The 17,990-nt window shown below is 43.2% G+C and overlaps 1 protein-coding gene across 1 annotated transcript in view; it reads right to left on the reverse strand.

Annotated features, from left to right (window-relative positions):
* Positions 1–4,670: 4,670 nt before the first annotated feature.
* The window catches only part of EXTL3 (exostosin like glycosyltransferase 3), a 36,899-nt gene continuing 23,579 nt past the window's right edge, over positions 4,671–17,990 (reverse strand). The window contains exons 4-5 of the mRNA XM_080676956.1: positions 14,583–14,711; positions 4,671–7,957 (exon numbers count right to left, since the gene is read on the reverse strand). Coding sequence (XP_080533082.1) covers positions 7,748–7,957; positions 14,583–14,711 — 339 coding nt within the window. The 3' untranslated portion in view covers positions 4,671–7,747. The remainder of the gene's footprint in view (positions 7,958–14,582; positions 14,712–17,990) is intronic.

Raw genomic sequence — 17,990 nt, forward strand, 5'->3', positions numbered from 1 at the left:
AAGGATGGTACAATATCCGCAAATCAATAAACGTGATATATCACATAAACAAATTGAGAAATAAAAATCACATAATCCTATCAATTGATGCAGAAAAAGCATTTGACAAAATCCAACACCCCTTCTTGATCAAAACACTCAGCAAGGTGGGAATAGACATACCTCAACTTAATAAAAGCTATATATGAAAAACCCACAGCCAACATCATACTCAATGGACAAAAACTAAAACCATTCCCCCTAAGATCAGGAACAAGATGGGGATGCACACTCTCACCACTCCTGTTCGACATAACACTGGAAGCATTAGCCATTGTGATCAGACAAAGTAGAAATAAAAGGCATCCAAATTGGAAAAGAAGTAAAACTGTCCTTATTTGCAGATGACATGATATTGTACATAGAAAACCCTAGACTCCATCAAAAAATTATTAGACTTAATAAATGAATTTGGCAATGTAGAAGGATACAAAATTAATGCCAAGAAATCTATGGCATTTCTTTACACCAATAGTGAACTTATAGAGAGACTAAAAAAGCAACCCCATTTACCATCGCACCAAAAAAATTAAGATACCTAGGAATAAACTTAACTTAGGAGGTAAAAGATCTATACACGGAAAACTACAGGACACTGAAAAAAGAGATAGAGGAAGACATAAATAGATGGAAGAACATACCGTGTTCATGGGTTGGTAGAATCAACATCATCAAAATGTCCATACTACCCAAAGCAATCTACAGATTCAATGCAATCCCCATTAAAATACCAATGGCATATTTCACAGACCTACAACGAACTTTCCAAAAATTCACCTGGAATAAAAAATAACCCCGAATAGCCGCAGCAATCCTGAGAAAGATGACCAAAGTAGGTGGGATCTCAATACCAGATATCAAGCTGTATTACAAAGCCACTGTTCTCAAAACAGCCTGGTACTGGCACAAGAACAGACATATAGATCAATGGAATAGAATAGAGAACCCAGAAATCGACCCAAACAACTATGCTCAATTAATATTTGACAAAGGAGGCATGAACATAAAATGGAGTCAAGATAGTCTCTTCAACAAATGGTGTTGGGAAAATTGGACAGATACATGCAAAAAAAATGAAACTAGACCACCAACTTACACCATACACAAAAATAAACTCAAAATGGATAAAGGACTTAAACATAAGACGAGAAACCATAAAAATACTAGAGGAATCCACAGGCAGAAAAATCAGACATATGCAGAAGGAACTTCTTCATTGATACTGCTCCTAGGGCAATGGAAACTAAAGAGAAAACAAATGGGACTACATCAAAATAAAAAGCTTTTGCACAGCAAAAGAAACCATCAACAAAACAACAAGAAAGCCCACTGTATGGGAGAACATATCTGCCAATATCATCACCGATAAGGGTTTAATCGCCAACATTTACAGGGAACTCATACAACTTAACAAAAGGAAGATAATCAATCCAATCAAAAAATGGGCAAGGGACCTAAATAGACACTTTTCGAAGGAGGACAGAAGGAAGGCTAAGAGACATATGAAAACATGCTCAAAGTCACTAATTATCCGAGAGATGCAAATCAAAACGACAATGCGGTACCATCTCACACCTGTCAGAATGGCAATCATCAACAAATCAACAGACGATAAGTGCTGGCGAGGATGTGGAGAAAAAGGAACCCTCGTGCACTGCTGGTGGGAATGCAGACTGGTGCAGCCACTGTGGAGAACAGTATGGAGTTTCCTCAAAAAACTAAAAATGGAACTCCCATTTGACCCAGTGATCCCACTTCTAGGAATATATCCCAAGAAACTAGAAACACCAATCAGAAAGGATATATGCACCCCTATGTTCATAGCAGCACAATTCACCATAGCTAAGATTTGGAAACAGCCTAAGTGCCCATCAGCAGATGAGTGGATTAAAAAACTGTGGTACATCTACACAATGGAATACTAAACTGCAGTAAAAAAGGAGTTCTTACCATTTGCAACAGCATGGATGGAACTGGAGAGCATTATGCTAAGTGAAATAAGCCAGTCAGAGAAAGACAAATACCACATGATCTCAGTCATTTGTGGAATATAATGAACAACATAAAATGATGAATAGGGACAGATCCAGAGGCAGAGAAGCATCGATCAGACTGCCAGACCTCAGAGGGAAGGTAGGGGAGGGGGAGGGAAAGGAGAGATCAACCAAAAGACTTGTATGCATGAATATAAGCCTAACCAATGGACATGAACACCAGGGGGGGTGAGGGCATGAGTGCGGGGAGGGCGGTTTGGGGGGTTAATGGAGGGATGAGGACACATATGTAATACCTTAATCAATAAAGAAATTTTTAAAAAAAAACTTAAAAAAAATGTCATACTCCATTTTCTAGCAATTATTAATTATATAAAGGAATTATGTCTGCAGTGGCCCTGTCTTGTCAGTCATTTCTAGTGACCTTTTTACTTCTGTCAGGAGTATATTTGTTGAAGAGTTCCTTATGATTAGTTATGTTTTATGGAAGCGAGCACACATCCACCACAACATTTAAGCACAGGACCATTAGTCTATATTTTTAATAAATGTACCAATTAAGAAAAAAAAATTCAACCCCAAGGACAGTGGGAACGGAGTCCTAATCTTCCCTGGTTGGGGCTCCATCCCCATTCCCTCTAATAAACTCCCCTCTTGCTCGCTGTGTCTGCCTGTTTCCTTGAGCGACTCCAATCTTACAGTCTTAAACAATGAACTGGCATTAAAATAAATGGCAAACAGAAAAAAGCCACTAAGAACGTTATCCAATAATAGTTCATTCCTATTGTGTGCCAAACAGTGGACTCTTCACATTTATACCAACTCTCCACATGTAAGATACGGCATGATTTTTGTTATTTTACAGATGAAAGTTTAGAATAGATAACTTGAGATGGGCCTTGAGAACATTATGCTAAGTGAAATAAGTCAGAAAAAAGCTAAGAACCATATGATTTCACTCATATGTGGGATATAAAACTGAAACTCATGCCGAAACCGGTTTGGCTCAGTGGATAGAGCGTCGGCCTGTGGACTGAAAGGTCCCAGGTTCGATTCCGGTCAAGGGCATGTACCTTGGTTGCGGGCACATCCCCAGTAGGAGGTGTGCAGGAGGCAGCTGATCGATGTTTCTCTCTCATCGATGTTTCTAACTCTCTATCCCTCTCCCTTCCTCTCTGTAAAAAATCAATAAAATATATATTTAAAAAAAAAAAAAAAAAAAAAAACTGAAACTCATGAACACAAACAGCAGAGTGGTGGTTGCCAGAGGGAAGGAGGTGGGGGAGAAGGCGGTCCTAATATGAGGTGACAGGAGATTTGACTTTGGGGGGTGGGTACATGGTGCAATATACAGATCTTGTAACATAGAAACCCACTACTGAAACCTGTATGTTCACGTTGACCAATGTTGCCCCAAACAATTTAATAGAGTAAATTGCTCCCCACCACAGTTTAATGGACAACCTAGGATTTGAACCCATGTAACCTACTCCAGAGCCCATACCCTTAATTGCAACATTATCTTTCCCAAACACATTTTTGTAAATATTTTGGAGCCTTCGAATTCATTGGCAAAACTATCAACCACTAACATCAGCCACTTTAGCTTACCTGGTTAAGTCCAAGCAGGAACTGACAGGAGCCCGTGTTCAGTAAAATGCCCATTTCTACAGCCTCGTGCAACTTCCTCAAGGCTCTCTGGTCCCAGGACAAATTATGACAAGATGGACGGTTGGAAGAATAGGAACTTGGCAGTCAAAACTCCAGACCCAAGTAGGCATTCCCACCCTATATGACATATCTACCGGCCTCACCTGTGCAAACCTACCTGACCAATTGTCAACACTACTTGCAGGTATCAGACTTTTGGATCCCACACACTTAGGATTGTCAGTGTGAGCCAAACGCCCAACCGCAGAGCCTAGGACAGGAGCCCCCCCGCCCCCCCAACTCAGCTTGCCACAGTTTCCTGTCCTCTTTCCGATTTCCAACATCTGCAACACCCCGACTCATGCTCTCTCCGAGCATGGCTTTGATCACATAGTCAAGCAGCATTTGGAGCCACGGACACCAAAGGATTGGGCTCTGACAGTTGAGAAGTACCAACTAGATGTAGGTACTTTCAGCCATTACTCGTATCTCAACAGAGCGACCTCTAGACCAGGCATCCTCAAACTACGGCCCACAGACCACATGCGGCCCGCCGAGGACATTTATCCGGCCCGCCGGGTGCCGCTGCCTTTCCTGCTTAGCAGCCGACTCGTCCTGGGCCCGCAGTGCGCATAGGAATTTGTTCATAGTTGTTGTTTTTTTAAACTATAGTCCGGCCCTCCAACGGTCTGAGGGACAGTGAACTGGCCCCCTGTTTAAAAAGTTTGAGGACCCCTGCTCTAGACCAACCCAGGCCACTCCAGGCCAGCCCCGTCCTCTCTGCATTGGAACACGCACACACAAGCTCCCCTGCACTCGCCACAGCCACACGTTTTAAAATCACCATGAAAAGTTAAAGGTGCCTATATGCCACATGCCACCCCCATCCCACTCACACCAGTGAAATGACACCTGAATTCCTCTGTGTAACTGACTGAGTAATCGCAGAGGCGGGCGCAGGCCAGGCAGCAGGGTCCGTGCCCGTATGCAGCGTCACCTGGGTTCAGGAACGCAGGCTGCGCCAGGCCGTGCCCTGGTGGTGCGTGGAACCAGCAGGCACCTTCTCTCAGGTCACTCAGGAAACCACAAAAGACCACCAAGCTGCTTGAGTTAGTCTCCATGTATTTTATTTTTTTTACAAAAATCCCATGTCAGACCATTGTGCTCATGACTAGAAAGGGTGGGTGGATGGACATGACATGGAGAGCAGAGAGCTCCCCTTCGAAGTGTCGTCATCTCAAACCAGGAGCTCATGAGCACACAGGCAGGCAACTATGGAAGAGGTTACCCCTCCCGCACAGTGGGCCCGCGGCCCTGTGCGCAGGCCCCGGCTGGAAGTGCCCACAGCAGAGCCTGGCCAGAGGTGCACAGCACAGAACGGCCGCCGAGCACCTTGGGAGGCCCTCACTCAGGATTCCCCTCACGGTGAAGAGCAAACCGCTACCCAGAGAGCAAGGATGTCCTGGGCCCAGGGTGTTACCTTCAACAGCCAAGGAAACCCACGTGGATCTTCGGAGCTGTTTCGTGTTCCAGGTGAGTCACAGGTGGTACAGGTGACATCGGGCTTCCCAAGGTGACGATCAGCACCAAAGGCCTTCTAAGCACGGGGCGGGGCCTCTCCCTAAGCCACGTGCAAAACCCAGCAGCCATGCTCTAGGAGCACCTGACCCGCAACCGGGAAGGTCCGCCTGCCCTGCTGCTTGCTGCCGAGTGTCTAAGAACCCGGCTGTTTTCTCAGCGTCCACCAGAGCCTGCTGTGGGGTCCTTCATGTCAGTGTCCATCCAGGTCCTAACAGAGCATCCTTGTTTGAAGCTCTGGCATCACAACCTTGCTTACAGCACACGCTGACGTTCTCCATGATCTCAGCCCGTTCAGCTACGCCTGGATCCACCAACAGCCTTCAGGGACCCAACGATCTGGCTCCTCTGAAGGAGATCCTAACACAGACTGCTCGTTCCCACCACGCCCCACTGAAGGGCAGTATATTAGTTCCTCACATTAAAATAAACAAGATAAAAATAGCAGCCACATACATAGCTCAAAACACCACACTCTTTGGCTTCCCGAGGGAAGAAGGCTACTGCTAAAAAGAATACAGTCAGAAGTCAAGGAAAGGACGCTAGAAAGTTAGGGTGCAGGGAGTCTGGACCCTTCGCTGGGTTGCTGAGAAGCGTAACTCAATCTCCTAGGCAGCTGCCTCGGCACGAGGGCCATGAGAAGATGCCGCTGAGGACCCTGGAGGACACCACCCGCCCTGGGAGCAGCCCTGGTCCTGCAGAGAGGCCACTTACGTCAAGGTAGCCCGACGGTTGGATGGTATCTACAGGACAGAGCCTGGCTTCAAAATGGTACTTGAAGAGAACCCATTGGTACAGGCAGGTCACAGGAGAATGTGCCCCCAAGAAATAGAAGCACAGGTGTCAAGGTCTGGGGAAGACGGACTGGTTTAAGGCATGTGCATGACCAGGACAGACCTGAGCTTTTGTTCAGGTGCAGAAAACCAGCTACGCTCAACTTCACTGGAAGGAAGTGGGGTCCAGAAAAATAGCCAAAGACATGGGCTAAATCCCTGCCAAGTGCCACTAACACCCTCTTTGCTTATCCTACTGCCGTCACCACAAAAGAAAAATGAGCTTATTTCTATCTCAGCCCAGAGAATAGAAATGTAAACCCACGGAAAGTGATAATGTGGGTGAAAATGCCTATGATATTTCAGTCAGAAGTCAAGGAAAGGGTGTTAGATCCTCCCATTGTTCTGGCACATACCAAACCTCGGGGTGTTCTGGAACAACCAGGAATTAGGGATCCAAAAACTACAGGTAACATACGGTGTAGGGGGAGGTGAATTTCACCCAGGTATTTATCCCAAGGCAGCTGCCTTGTTTAAGACTCACCGGCCAGCCGGGTTGGGGGGGCCACAAAGGACGCTTGCTTATTCCAAGTCACAGAGAGAAAGCCCACCTGCAAACCACTTCAGACCACACCTGGGAGGGCAGCCCGCCAGTTCTGTTCTCTTACATAGGAGACAACCCTTAGGAAAGCGTGAAGCCAAAACACATCTTTATGAAAGTAGGGCTGGACAAAAGAGCCACTTGGAAGTGCTGCCTTTGGGTCTCCTTCCTTCCTCATTCCTCTGGTTCCAACTTGGAAGAGAAAGAGCAGGGACAGTCCTGGGACAGCATGACCTCATCATGACTCTATAAACACCAATGATCCAGCACAAGGAAGCTCAACTGTTCCCAAATGCAGGTCCTCCCTCCCCGGGGACTCAAGGGAGAGGAGACAGGCGTCACGGAGCGCTGTTGGCAGTGCAAAGGGACAAGGAACAAACCGGAAGGTCTTATCTCATCCAGGGCCCCATTAGAGGGCCAGCCCGGCCCTTTTTCTGTTTCTGCACATCCTCTGGGAAGAATGGAGATGATCTTTAAGGATGATCCAGATCCATAAGGCCAGGATCCATCTCCAACAAAAGAGCGAACATCAGGAGCCTTGGTGGGTCCCTCACTTTGTGAGATAGGCAGAAATTTCAAATTCCCCCCAAATATATATATGTATATGCACGTGAGTGTGTGTGTGTGCGTGTGTATATATATATATATATATATATATATATATATACACACGCACACACACATACATATATATGTATACACACACACACATATATATGTATATATACACACACATATATATAAATAAGCCTCGAATGGCAAATCTGAAACATTTTCTTTTTAAATAATAATAATAGTTGTTACTGGATTTAAAAACCACAAACAAGCTGTCCTGGGCTTATGACCTGTGTGAGTGACTCTCCAGAGTCCCCAGTCCTCAGTGTACGCTATCAGTCAGTGCTCTGTGCAGGGAGCCCCAGTGACCTCTGTCCAGATTCTAGGCCCAGCGTGGCAGCTTCGAGAGAAAGGCAACTATTTCCTTTCCACTCTTCCTGCCGCCTCTCCAGGCAGAGGGTCTGGGCCACCCACCCAGTGGATATGCCTGGGGTCCTTCCATGTCTAGGAGCCACCTCCCTCACTCTGCTCATCCTCTCCCCAAACCTGCAATGCCCCTAGATGAACTTGAAGCACTTGGTCTTGTCATGGGGCAGGCGCGTCTTGAAGAGCACAGAGTCCACCCTGAACTGCGTGTACAGCAGGGGCATATAGCCGTACACCTTGACAAAGAAGTTGATACATTTGTGCCGCTCGTGAAAGTGGGAATCATCATGGGACAGGGCCTGGGGGCATCCTGGGCATCGGAAAGTCCACCGTGAGGTCACCTGGAGCAGGGAAGAAGGAGCTCAGTGAGGATCGCAGGTGCTAGCACTGAGAAGCCCCACAGCTTAACCAACCCGATGCATCCACATCCACGGGGAGACACGGCCTCAGACAGCCACATGCGCTCAGAGTGAGTCAGGGCCAGTGCCCAGGCTGCTGCCTGCCACAGACGTGGCTACGTTAGCAGTAAAGGGGCCCTTTCCAAACGGCCTGTATTGACAGATATCAGAAGCTTTAACATGTTCACTGTTACCTGTCTTAGTAACTGTTTTCTAGTATTCTCGGCTGCACAGCAAAATGTAGGTATAAAGTTGTTTCTCACTATCTTTAATAACAAAATACTGGAAAATGACCCATCAAAGGGGGACTAGTTAAATAATTATAAAATACTACACATGCATAAAAAGTTTTTAAGAAAATTACAAAAGACATGGGACCCTGGTCAGTTTTTCCCAGTGGTCAGAGCATCAGCCCACAAACTGAAAGGGTTCAATTCCTGGTCAAAGGCACATACCTCGGTTGCAGGTTCAATCCCCAGCCCCATTTGGGGCACAAGCAGGAGGCAACGAATCAATGTGTCTCTAACACATCGATGTTTCTCTCTCTTGCTCTCTCCCCCTCCCCCTTCCCCTTCCCTTACACTCTCTCTAAAAATTAATGGGGAAAATATCCTCACTCCTTGGGTGAGGATTAAAAAAAAAAGAAAGAAAGAAAGGGGGGGAAGACATGGGAAAGTAGTCATATTACAGTTTAGTAGTTATTATTAGGAAATTACCAGCAATTAGAAAAGTATGGAGAATAATGTAACAGCTTCACTATCAACAATGTGCCCCGACCATATAATAAAAAACCCCTCAGCACAGAATACCTGGGGGGAAAAAACAGGGTAAGATATGTGTAAACCATCTCTTTAAATATATGTCTGAGCTTGTAATGAAAAATAAAATCCTTAGAGGCCAAAAGAATGAAAAAGCCTGAATGTAGTGAGGCAGCCAGGAGCATGGTGTCTTCATCAGACTTGGGAGACAAGAGCCGTGAGTCAGACAGGAGACTGTTTGGAACTCTGGGACCCACTAGACCCAGACGCTCCGTGGGATAAGGCAGCCCCACAGAGAGCGACGGTAGGAATGTTTTCTTCTCAGTCTTAGCTTTAAGCAGGTGAGGAAACAGCCCTTCTGACCACTTATAAGCACAAGCTGGCCCTCACACATCTGAGGCTAGAATTTATGTTGCTGTGGGTCCTAAAAAGTCCCAAGATGCTCACTTAGCTTACACAGGTCTCAAGTAGACCTGAGGGATATCGGAGAAGGAAATGCAAATCCTTTCAGGTACAAACTCAGACCTCAAAGAGACACAGGTAAAATCTCAAAGAATATCACCTCACAATCGAAAGTCACAAAATGTGCCCTAGCTGGTGTGGCCCAGCGACTAGAGCCCCAGCCCAAGCATCGGGTTTGATTCCAGGTTAAGGGCATGTACCTGGGTTGTGGTTCACTCCCAGTCGGGGCACATGCTAAAAGCAACCAATTAATGTGTCTCTATCACATCGATGTTTCTCTCTCTCTCTCCCCCTCCCACTCTCTCTGAAAAGCAATGGAAAACATATCCTCATGTGAGAATTAACAACAACAAAGTCACAAAGCCCTAACCGGTTTGGCTCAGTGGATAGAGTGTCGGCCTGTGGACTGAAGGGTCTCAGGTTCGATTCCTGGTCAAGGGCATGTACCTCGGTTGCAAGCTCAATCCCTGGCCCTGTCTGGGCGCGTGCAGGAGGCAACCAATTGATGTCTCTCTCTCTCACACACTGATATTCTTCTGTCTCTCCCCTACCCTTCTACTCTCTCTAAAAATCAATGGAAAAATATTCTTGGGTGAGGATTAATAAGAAAAAAAGTCACAAGAATGGAAATGAGCCACATTAAGGAAGAAACAACAACAGAATCAGACCCCAAAACACTGCAAAATAGCAGGATTATCAGAGTGACATAACAATAAATGTGTATAATATTATGATGCAATTTTGAAAGATTTCTCAAAGTATAATTAAAGAAACAGGGACTATTAAAAAAGTCCAAGCAGATATGAAAAGGAACCAAAAACAACAACAGAAATGAAAAGTATTTTGAGTTAAATCAAACTCAATTGATGGGCATGAAGAAAATGTTAGTGATGAAAAGTATACTAAAATTATTATATGGAATATATGGAAAATACTGACAAAAAGCTTTAAAAATATGAAAGCAAGACTAAGAGACATGGAGAAGCGACACTATGATTCCATTTATATAAAATTTAAAATGGGCAAAGTGATCTTGGAACAGAAAAAAAGACACTGACTTCCTCCCCTTCTCCGAGCTGGACTCCTTCCTGCTCTGAGCTGCACTCTGCCCCTGGGACCCAGCTGCTCTTTCCCTGCCCCACCCCAGTGGAGGCGTGTGGAAGACCCTCCCATTCTCACCCTCCTCCGAGAGCCCTCTGCCTCTGGCAGGCCCGCTCTGTGTATGCTGGAGGCTGGGAAGTTTAGGTTCAGAAGTGAAAGCTCAGGGCCACCAGAGGGCAGACCCAGAAAGCTGGTAGGACCTGTACCCGTCGGGCCAGGATAGCAGAACAAAACTTGCCACTGTGCCCACAGCAGAACACACATATCTCCCCCTCCCACCCTCTGTGCTGGGCACTAAGGGGGCTTGGAATCTTCACCTGCTGTGCCCAGTTCTGGTCACGCTCACTTGTGGAACGCGTTTTGTACTTAACCCTGTTGATGGATGACCAAGCATTGGCTTAAAGGCAGCTCCTGGGTTGCTCCTCTAACCTCTCCCATTAGTGGGAATGTGGATAAGGGACTGTAGGGAATCGATCGGCCTGGGGCGCATATGTCTGCTGCAGGCTCTCCGTGGTCCAGCAGTCCCTGCCAGCCCAGAGCCTCTCTACGGGCTTCACTGGGGGAACAGGTGTAACTTGTCTGGCTTCATTCCCGAGTGTGGCCTGTGCCCTGGGTGTGGGCTAGTAATGCAGAGTCAGCTCCTGGTGCTCTAGTCAGGCTTTCTACCCGAGAACCATGGAATGTGGTTCAAGAATGTGGGAACTGAGAGTTTAGGGCACACAATTGCTCACATATGCTCTTGGTTATACTTTACATTATTCTACTAGATTATCATTCTATCAAAAACTAAGGAAATCCAAATAAAGGACAGCCTTGAGTAATATGGTGTATCAATATTGGTTCATTCATTGGGACCAGAGGACCACACTGATATAAGATTCTAATAACAAGGTAACTGCATGGAGTAGGTGGGAATTCTATACTAGCTTCACAACTGTCTGTAAATCTACTTTAACACAAAAAGGTTTATTTTACAAGTAAGCCAGTGTTTAGGGATGGATGCTTAAGTGGTAAAAGCATAAAGGAAAACAATGGTGTGAGCACTGAAGGCATGATAGCGACTGTATTAGTGTCCTAGGGCTGCTAAAACAAATTACCACAAACCTAGAGACTTAGAAAACAAACGTTTATCCTCTCATAGTCCTGGATGCTACAAGTCTGAAGTCAAGGTGTCCATCCTCTCAGAAGGCTTGGGGAACAGCTTGTTCCCTGCTCCCTCTCAGTTCTGGTGTTGCCAGCAATCCTTGGCTTGCAATATAACTGCCTATGCAGCAATATTATAATGTTATTGCCCATAGTCATTATAACGTGCATTAGGTCTCCATGGCTTATTTACTACTCATTCTAAGTTTGTACCCTTAAACATCATTAATCTTACCGCACCCCCCCCCAAATCCTTATTCTGCATAAAGCCTATTTATAGCCTAGATCTTTTTATTCCTGGAAAATATAACATTACAATATTCAAAGCAGCAATTGCTCTAAGAACATTATCTCCCTGCTCTTTAGTCAGCATTGTTAAGATATTAACATTATTAAAAGAATACTGCTAATCTTAAAACCAACCAACCTTTCTAATTGTTTTGTTGTTGTTTTTTTTGATGGTTTTTTTTTTTTCATTAATTCTCAACCGAGGATATTTTTCCATTGATTTTTAGAGAGAGAGTGGGAGAGAGAGAGAAAGAGAAACACTGATGTGAGAGAGACACATCAATTGGTTGCCTCCTGCACACACCCCAACCAGGGCCGAGGAACCTGCAACCAAGGTACATGCCCTTGACTGGAATCGAACTCGGGACCCTTCCTTTTGCAGGTCAACACTCTATCCACTGAGCCAAACTGGCTAGGGCCAACCTTTCTAATTTTAACAAGGGAGAGAACAGTTCAACAGTTCTGACTAGAGCACCAGGAGCTGGCTCTGCATTACTAGCCCACACCCAGGGCACAGGCCACACTTGGGAATGAAGCCAGACAAGTTGAAGTATTTAATGCAAAAAGAACTTACTATTTTAGAATACAAAATAGTACATATACCTGATGCTATTAAAAGTAGATAAGTTAATAAAAATAGTTCTAACTGGTTCTATACTATAAAGTACATAACTGGACTCAGAATTTGAAGAAATTAACTCAAAATTTAAAGGCATTCTTAATTTATTGGGCCTTTGATTTTAAAAAGTTCACCCTGATCTTGAATGGAATTCCTCTTATATTCCCATAAGACTAAGAAAATTCACAGAGAATAATTACTCAAGTTTTCACTTGGTAAGAGGCATGTGTACCATGTGCAAATTATTTCCATCTCACTCTCTACATTGAAGAGACTAGGCCAGTGTTTAATTAGTCTAGTAATATAGACAAACACACTTTGATGAAGGTGAAAATTTCATCATGTCTGTAAGAGTTTCAGGTGACACCTAATCACTCAGAGCCTGACTTTCATGGCTGTCTCTGACCTCTGAGGGAGGTATAAATGGAAGCACACATCTGGCTGAAGTCCAGTCCCTGGCTACATAAGAAAGGATAAAGAAAGAATAAAAAATTTCACCAATCATTAATTTCTTTCTAGGCCTTGTCTCCCAAACCTTGAAGTTTGCAAAGAAGTATGCTTTTCATTGTTTTAAATCAGATCTACCACTGTACCTGGCAAACATACTACTTTTATGAAAATAACTGATTATTATCACTCACAATTTTTAAAAAACCCACACAATTGCGTGCATTATTTTGCTAATTATTCTTTTGTGAGGCTTTAGCAGAAGGCACTAGGATAGAGGAAACTATGGGGTAATCAGGAGTTAAAGTTATAACCCTGAGTCATACTTGGAAAAAGGCTTGCTAGGTATAAATGGATGCAAGAGCCCCAAATGCTTTTCTAGCTCTCTTTTGTGTTGTTGTTGTTTTACATAAACTTTTTTTATTGTTGACAGTATTAAAATATCCCCTTTCCACCCCCCTTTGTCCACCTCCACCCAGCTCCCACCTGTTACCCTTTGTTGCATGAATCCAATGTCCTTTGATTATCACAATGCTTCCCACCAAAGATATGACTTATCGTTTTTAGTACAGACTGCTGGTTACTTATATAAAACTTACCTTCAATATGTAGGAATAAAATATTATATACTCATGGCACTAATGATATCCATAAAGATAACGTATTGTTTTATAATATTAAATAATAGGCCTTTTAAACAATAATAAAATAAGGCCTTAAGCAATGTTTCTAAGGACATCAGGTGATTCTATGGCATGAACACTGGCATAGCACAGTCATAAACACTGCTCATTTGAACTGACACACAGACTCTCCAGTATTAATCACTGCGAAGGCCCCTACCAGGCCTCCCCGAGCCCTCACCAAGAGAGCGCTCACTCATCCGAACCTGCAGTGATGACAGAAAGGGTGATGGAAATGGTCTTTCTATGCACTGAGCATGAAATTGAGATAATCTGGTCAACTCTATTCCGCAACTCAAAGATAAAAACAAAACTCAAATTTCTAGAATTCTGACAGCACTTTTGTTCTTGTTTTAAAGTAAATAACTCATATAGCACTTACTTATGTGCCAGGCATTATTCTTGAAGCTCTACATAATTTAAATGAGACATTCTTAAATTTTTGTACCACAGGAGTCCCCTCCACTCTGGCTTGGCAATCTGGTGAAACCTGTGGACTCCACCTCAGAATGTTTTTAAATGCATAAAATTAACTACATGCAATTACAAAGGAAACAAGTACACTGAAGTACAGTAATATATGTGTTCTTTTATAAATGCATTTGGTAGCAAGATCTAAATACATTTAGTAGTTAATAACTACCAAAATTTCAAGGCAGTGATGAACACAAGTGGCACTTTGAGATGCAACAGCAAATGTGATATGAAAATGTCTGAATACTACTGGTGACAAATCACAATTACTGCAAAGGCTCTTATAAATTGTAGCCTGTTTCATAACTGATAAAAATTCCAATTAGAGATTAGTAAAACTTAAAGATGTAACATTTTTCCCAACCAGGTTACAAATCCTCTTGAGTTCTATCCATTTTACCCTTAGGAGTGAAGAGCCACTGAACTGACAACTAATTTAACCTTCAGACAATCCTCTTTTGGTTGATGGTATCATTATCCCCATTTTACAGATGAGGACTCTGAGGTATGGTTATATACCACACTACTGCCAACTACCAGTAAGTGAATTCAGTATTCATGCACCCCAGACCTATCAGGAGTGGAACCCTCACCTTGATGGGGGGTTTCCGAGTGATGTGGGAGACAAGGAAGTTCATGGCAATGTCCTCACAGTTGATGTATTCATCCACCATATCTCGGATGGCCTGGGGCATCACGTAAGAATACAGGTAGGCATAATACTGTCAGTGAAAGAAAAAGAATCACACTCTGTTAGAGGCCATACTTCTTTGGCTTTCCCCAAAAATATGAGCAGATGCCCTGGCCAGAGTGACTAAGTTGTTGGAGTGTCAGCCTCCGCAACAAAGGGTCAAGAGTTTGATTTCCTGCCGAAACCGGTTTGGCTCAGTGGATAGAGCGTCGGCCTGCGGACTGAAGGGTCCCGGGTTCGATTCCGGTCAAGGGCATGTACCTTGGTTGCAGGCACATCCCCAGTGGGAGATGTGCAGGAGGCAGCTGATCGATGTTTCTCTCTCTCATCGATGTTTCTAGCTCTCTGTCCCTCTCCCTTCCTCTCTGTAAAATATCAATAAAATATATTTTTTTAAAAAAAAGAGTTTGATTTCCTGATCAAGGGCACGTACCTGGGTTGCAGGTTCAATCCCAGACCCAGTCAGGGCACGTGCAGGAGGAAACGAAGCAATGTGTCTCTCTCACATCAATGTGTCTCTCTCTCTCTCTCTCTATTTGTCTATCCCCACTTCCTCCCCTCATCCACTCTCTGAAAAATCAACGGGAAAAAATATCCTCCAGTGAGGATTAACAACAACAACATAAGTGTGGATCTACGGGCTATTAGGAAGTGGGAGAAAAGAGGTAGCAAGCACTGGCATTTAGGGAGTTGGGGCCAAGGTGGCTTAGCATCCTGCAAGGCAGATCTTCTGCAATGAATAATTACCCTTTCCAAATTGCCATTATCACCCTTTAGAGAATCGCAATTTCACTTAATTTCCTTGGTACCTCAGTGATTTTATAACAATCTAAAAATTTGTCAAATCAGGTCAGACACTGGTTCAGTTGAACAACATTCTCTCTGACAACAAAAGCCTGGTTATCTTCTCAGATTTCTCAGTAAGTCATTGAGCCATGAAATATCCAATCCCTCAGTGCCTCACGTACAGAGTCTAGAATCTGATCACTTCTCACCATTGCCACTGGCCTCCCTGCTCCAAGCCACCATCATTTCTTGCCTGGATTACTCATATTGTCTAAATAGTCTCCCTGCTGGGCCTGCCTGGCATGGCTTAATGGTTGAGCCTTGACCTATGAACCAGGAGGTCATGATTCGATTCCCGGTCAGGCCATATGCCCGGGTTGCAGGCCCAATCAATGATTCTCTCACCATTGATGTTTCTATCTCTCTCTCCCTCTCCCTTCCTTTCTGAAATCAATAAAAATATATTTTTTAAAAATAAAAAATAAAGGGTCTTTTTGATGCCATATTTTCTTCCCTTCAGTCCATTTTCAGCACAGCAGAGTGATCATGTTAAAACATAAGTCCAACTGAACATGTCACTCTAAACGAACAATTTTCAACTGGTGTGCCACAAGAATTTTAAAACATGCAATACCTGACTATTTAGTCAGGGACACTTACCTCTTTTCCCTTAGACTGTCAAATAAAAAATTGACAACCAACACAACAATAGCCATCAGTGTAAATGAATCAAAATTATACCCATTTTTTGTCAGATCAACAAAAAGGTTGAAAATTGCTGCTCTAAACCCAATGGCTTCCCATCTTACTCAGACCAAAAGCCTAAGTTCTGAAATGTCCTGCAAGGCCCACAGAATGGTGTGCTGAAGCAGGCTCACACCTGCTCATAAATGCTGACTGATAAGTTTTCAGAAATGTTGTGAGACTATTTATAAATTTTGTGAAATTGTTATGAAAAATAGCTATTATTAAAAATATAATTGTGTAAACTTAAATAACTTAAAAAATAAAAACCTAAAGCTCATCACTTCTTAATTAATTTGTTATATTTTCCTATCATTAACTAAATTTCACTGTTATCTAGAGGTTATCTATGTCTATCATATTTATATGGTGAAAATACTATACAATGATGTGCAAATGCACATTTCTTCCCAACTCCATGTTTAGTGACTACGTCGGTAACCTGAAATCAGCCATGGTAAGAATATTTACACCACAGAAATGGGCAAATGCTATAAAACAAGGTACATGTTAACTGTGATGTGTTGCAATATGCTGATGATGAATAAATAGGTAAGGTGCTCAATAAAACTGATTTATGTACTTTATTACCTTAAATATGGAATTTATGTAGCGAAAAACTGATCACACAATTTTTGTAGCATACAGTGATTTTCTGGTTTGGTGGCAAAGTACTTAAGAGATGGTGAACTTGAAAGATGAGCTCTAGCTGGTTTGGCTCGGTGGATAGAGCGTAGGCCTGAGGACTGAAGGGTACCAGGTTCGATTCTGGTCAAGGGCACATGCCGGGTTGTGGGCTCGAGCCCCAGTAGGGGGCTTGCAGGAGGCAGACCATCAATGGTTCTCTCTCATCATTGATGTTTCTATCTCTCCCTCTCCCTCTGAAATCAATAAAAATATATTTTTAAAAAAAGATGAATTATACATTTTTCTTTTAGAAAAAGGCAGGTGATTAAGATATGTTGACCCTTTAAATGGCCAGTGGCTGCCATTAGTATGCTGATAAGAAAACGTATACTAAACACAACCCATATCATCAAGAGAAAGGTGAAATTATAACAAGAACTGCCTTTAAAAAATAGAGAAACCGCCGAAATCGGTTTGGCTCAGTGGATAGAGCATCGGCCTGCGGACTGAAGGGTCCCGGGTTCGATTCCGGTTAAGGGCATGTACCTTGGTTGCGGGCATATCCCCAGTAGGGGGTGTGCAGGAGGCAGCTGATCGATGTTTCTCTCTCATCGATGTTTCTAGCTTTCTATCCCTCTCCCTTCCTCTCTGTAAAATATCAATAAAATATTTTTTTAAAAAAATAGAGAAACCATTATGAAAACACTTGCTTAGCAGTATTTTCACAATTATCTGGTTTTAATGCCAAAAATAATTTATGAAAATCTACAAAAACTTTCATATATATACATTTTAAAAACACACACCAAAAAAACTTCTGTAACCTGTTTAAAAATCTCCTGAACAAAAAGTTGAAATGAAGTTGGAACCTACTCTTAATTATAATAATGTAACACTTTTCATTGGTTTGCTAAAAAAAATTGAATGGCATCATGGAAGGTGGAAATTCTAGTCAATTTCAGCAACAAGCCACCTAATTGGTTGATGAGTATCATGACTTAGTAAGCCCAGCAATAAGGAATTTCTTCCAGGGACAGTAATTAAAACCAAGTATCAAAAATATGCTTAATTTAGAAACAGATCTCTGACTTGCCATAACACAGTGTCAAATCAAGATTTTCAAAAATAGTAAGGCATATTCAATCACATTGCT

Source organism: Plecotus auritus (genome assembly GCF_963455305.1).
Source record: "Plecotus auritus genome assembly, chromosome: 6".
NCBI classification, from domain to species: Eukaryota; Metazoa; Chordata; class Mammalia; order Chiroptera; family Vespertilionidae; genus Plecotus; species Plecotus auritus.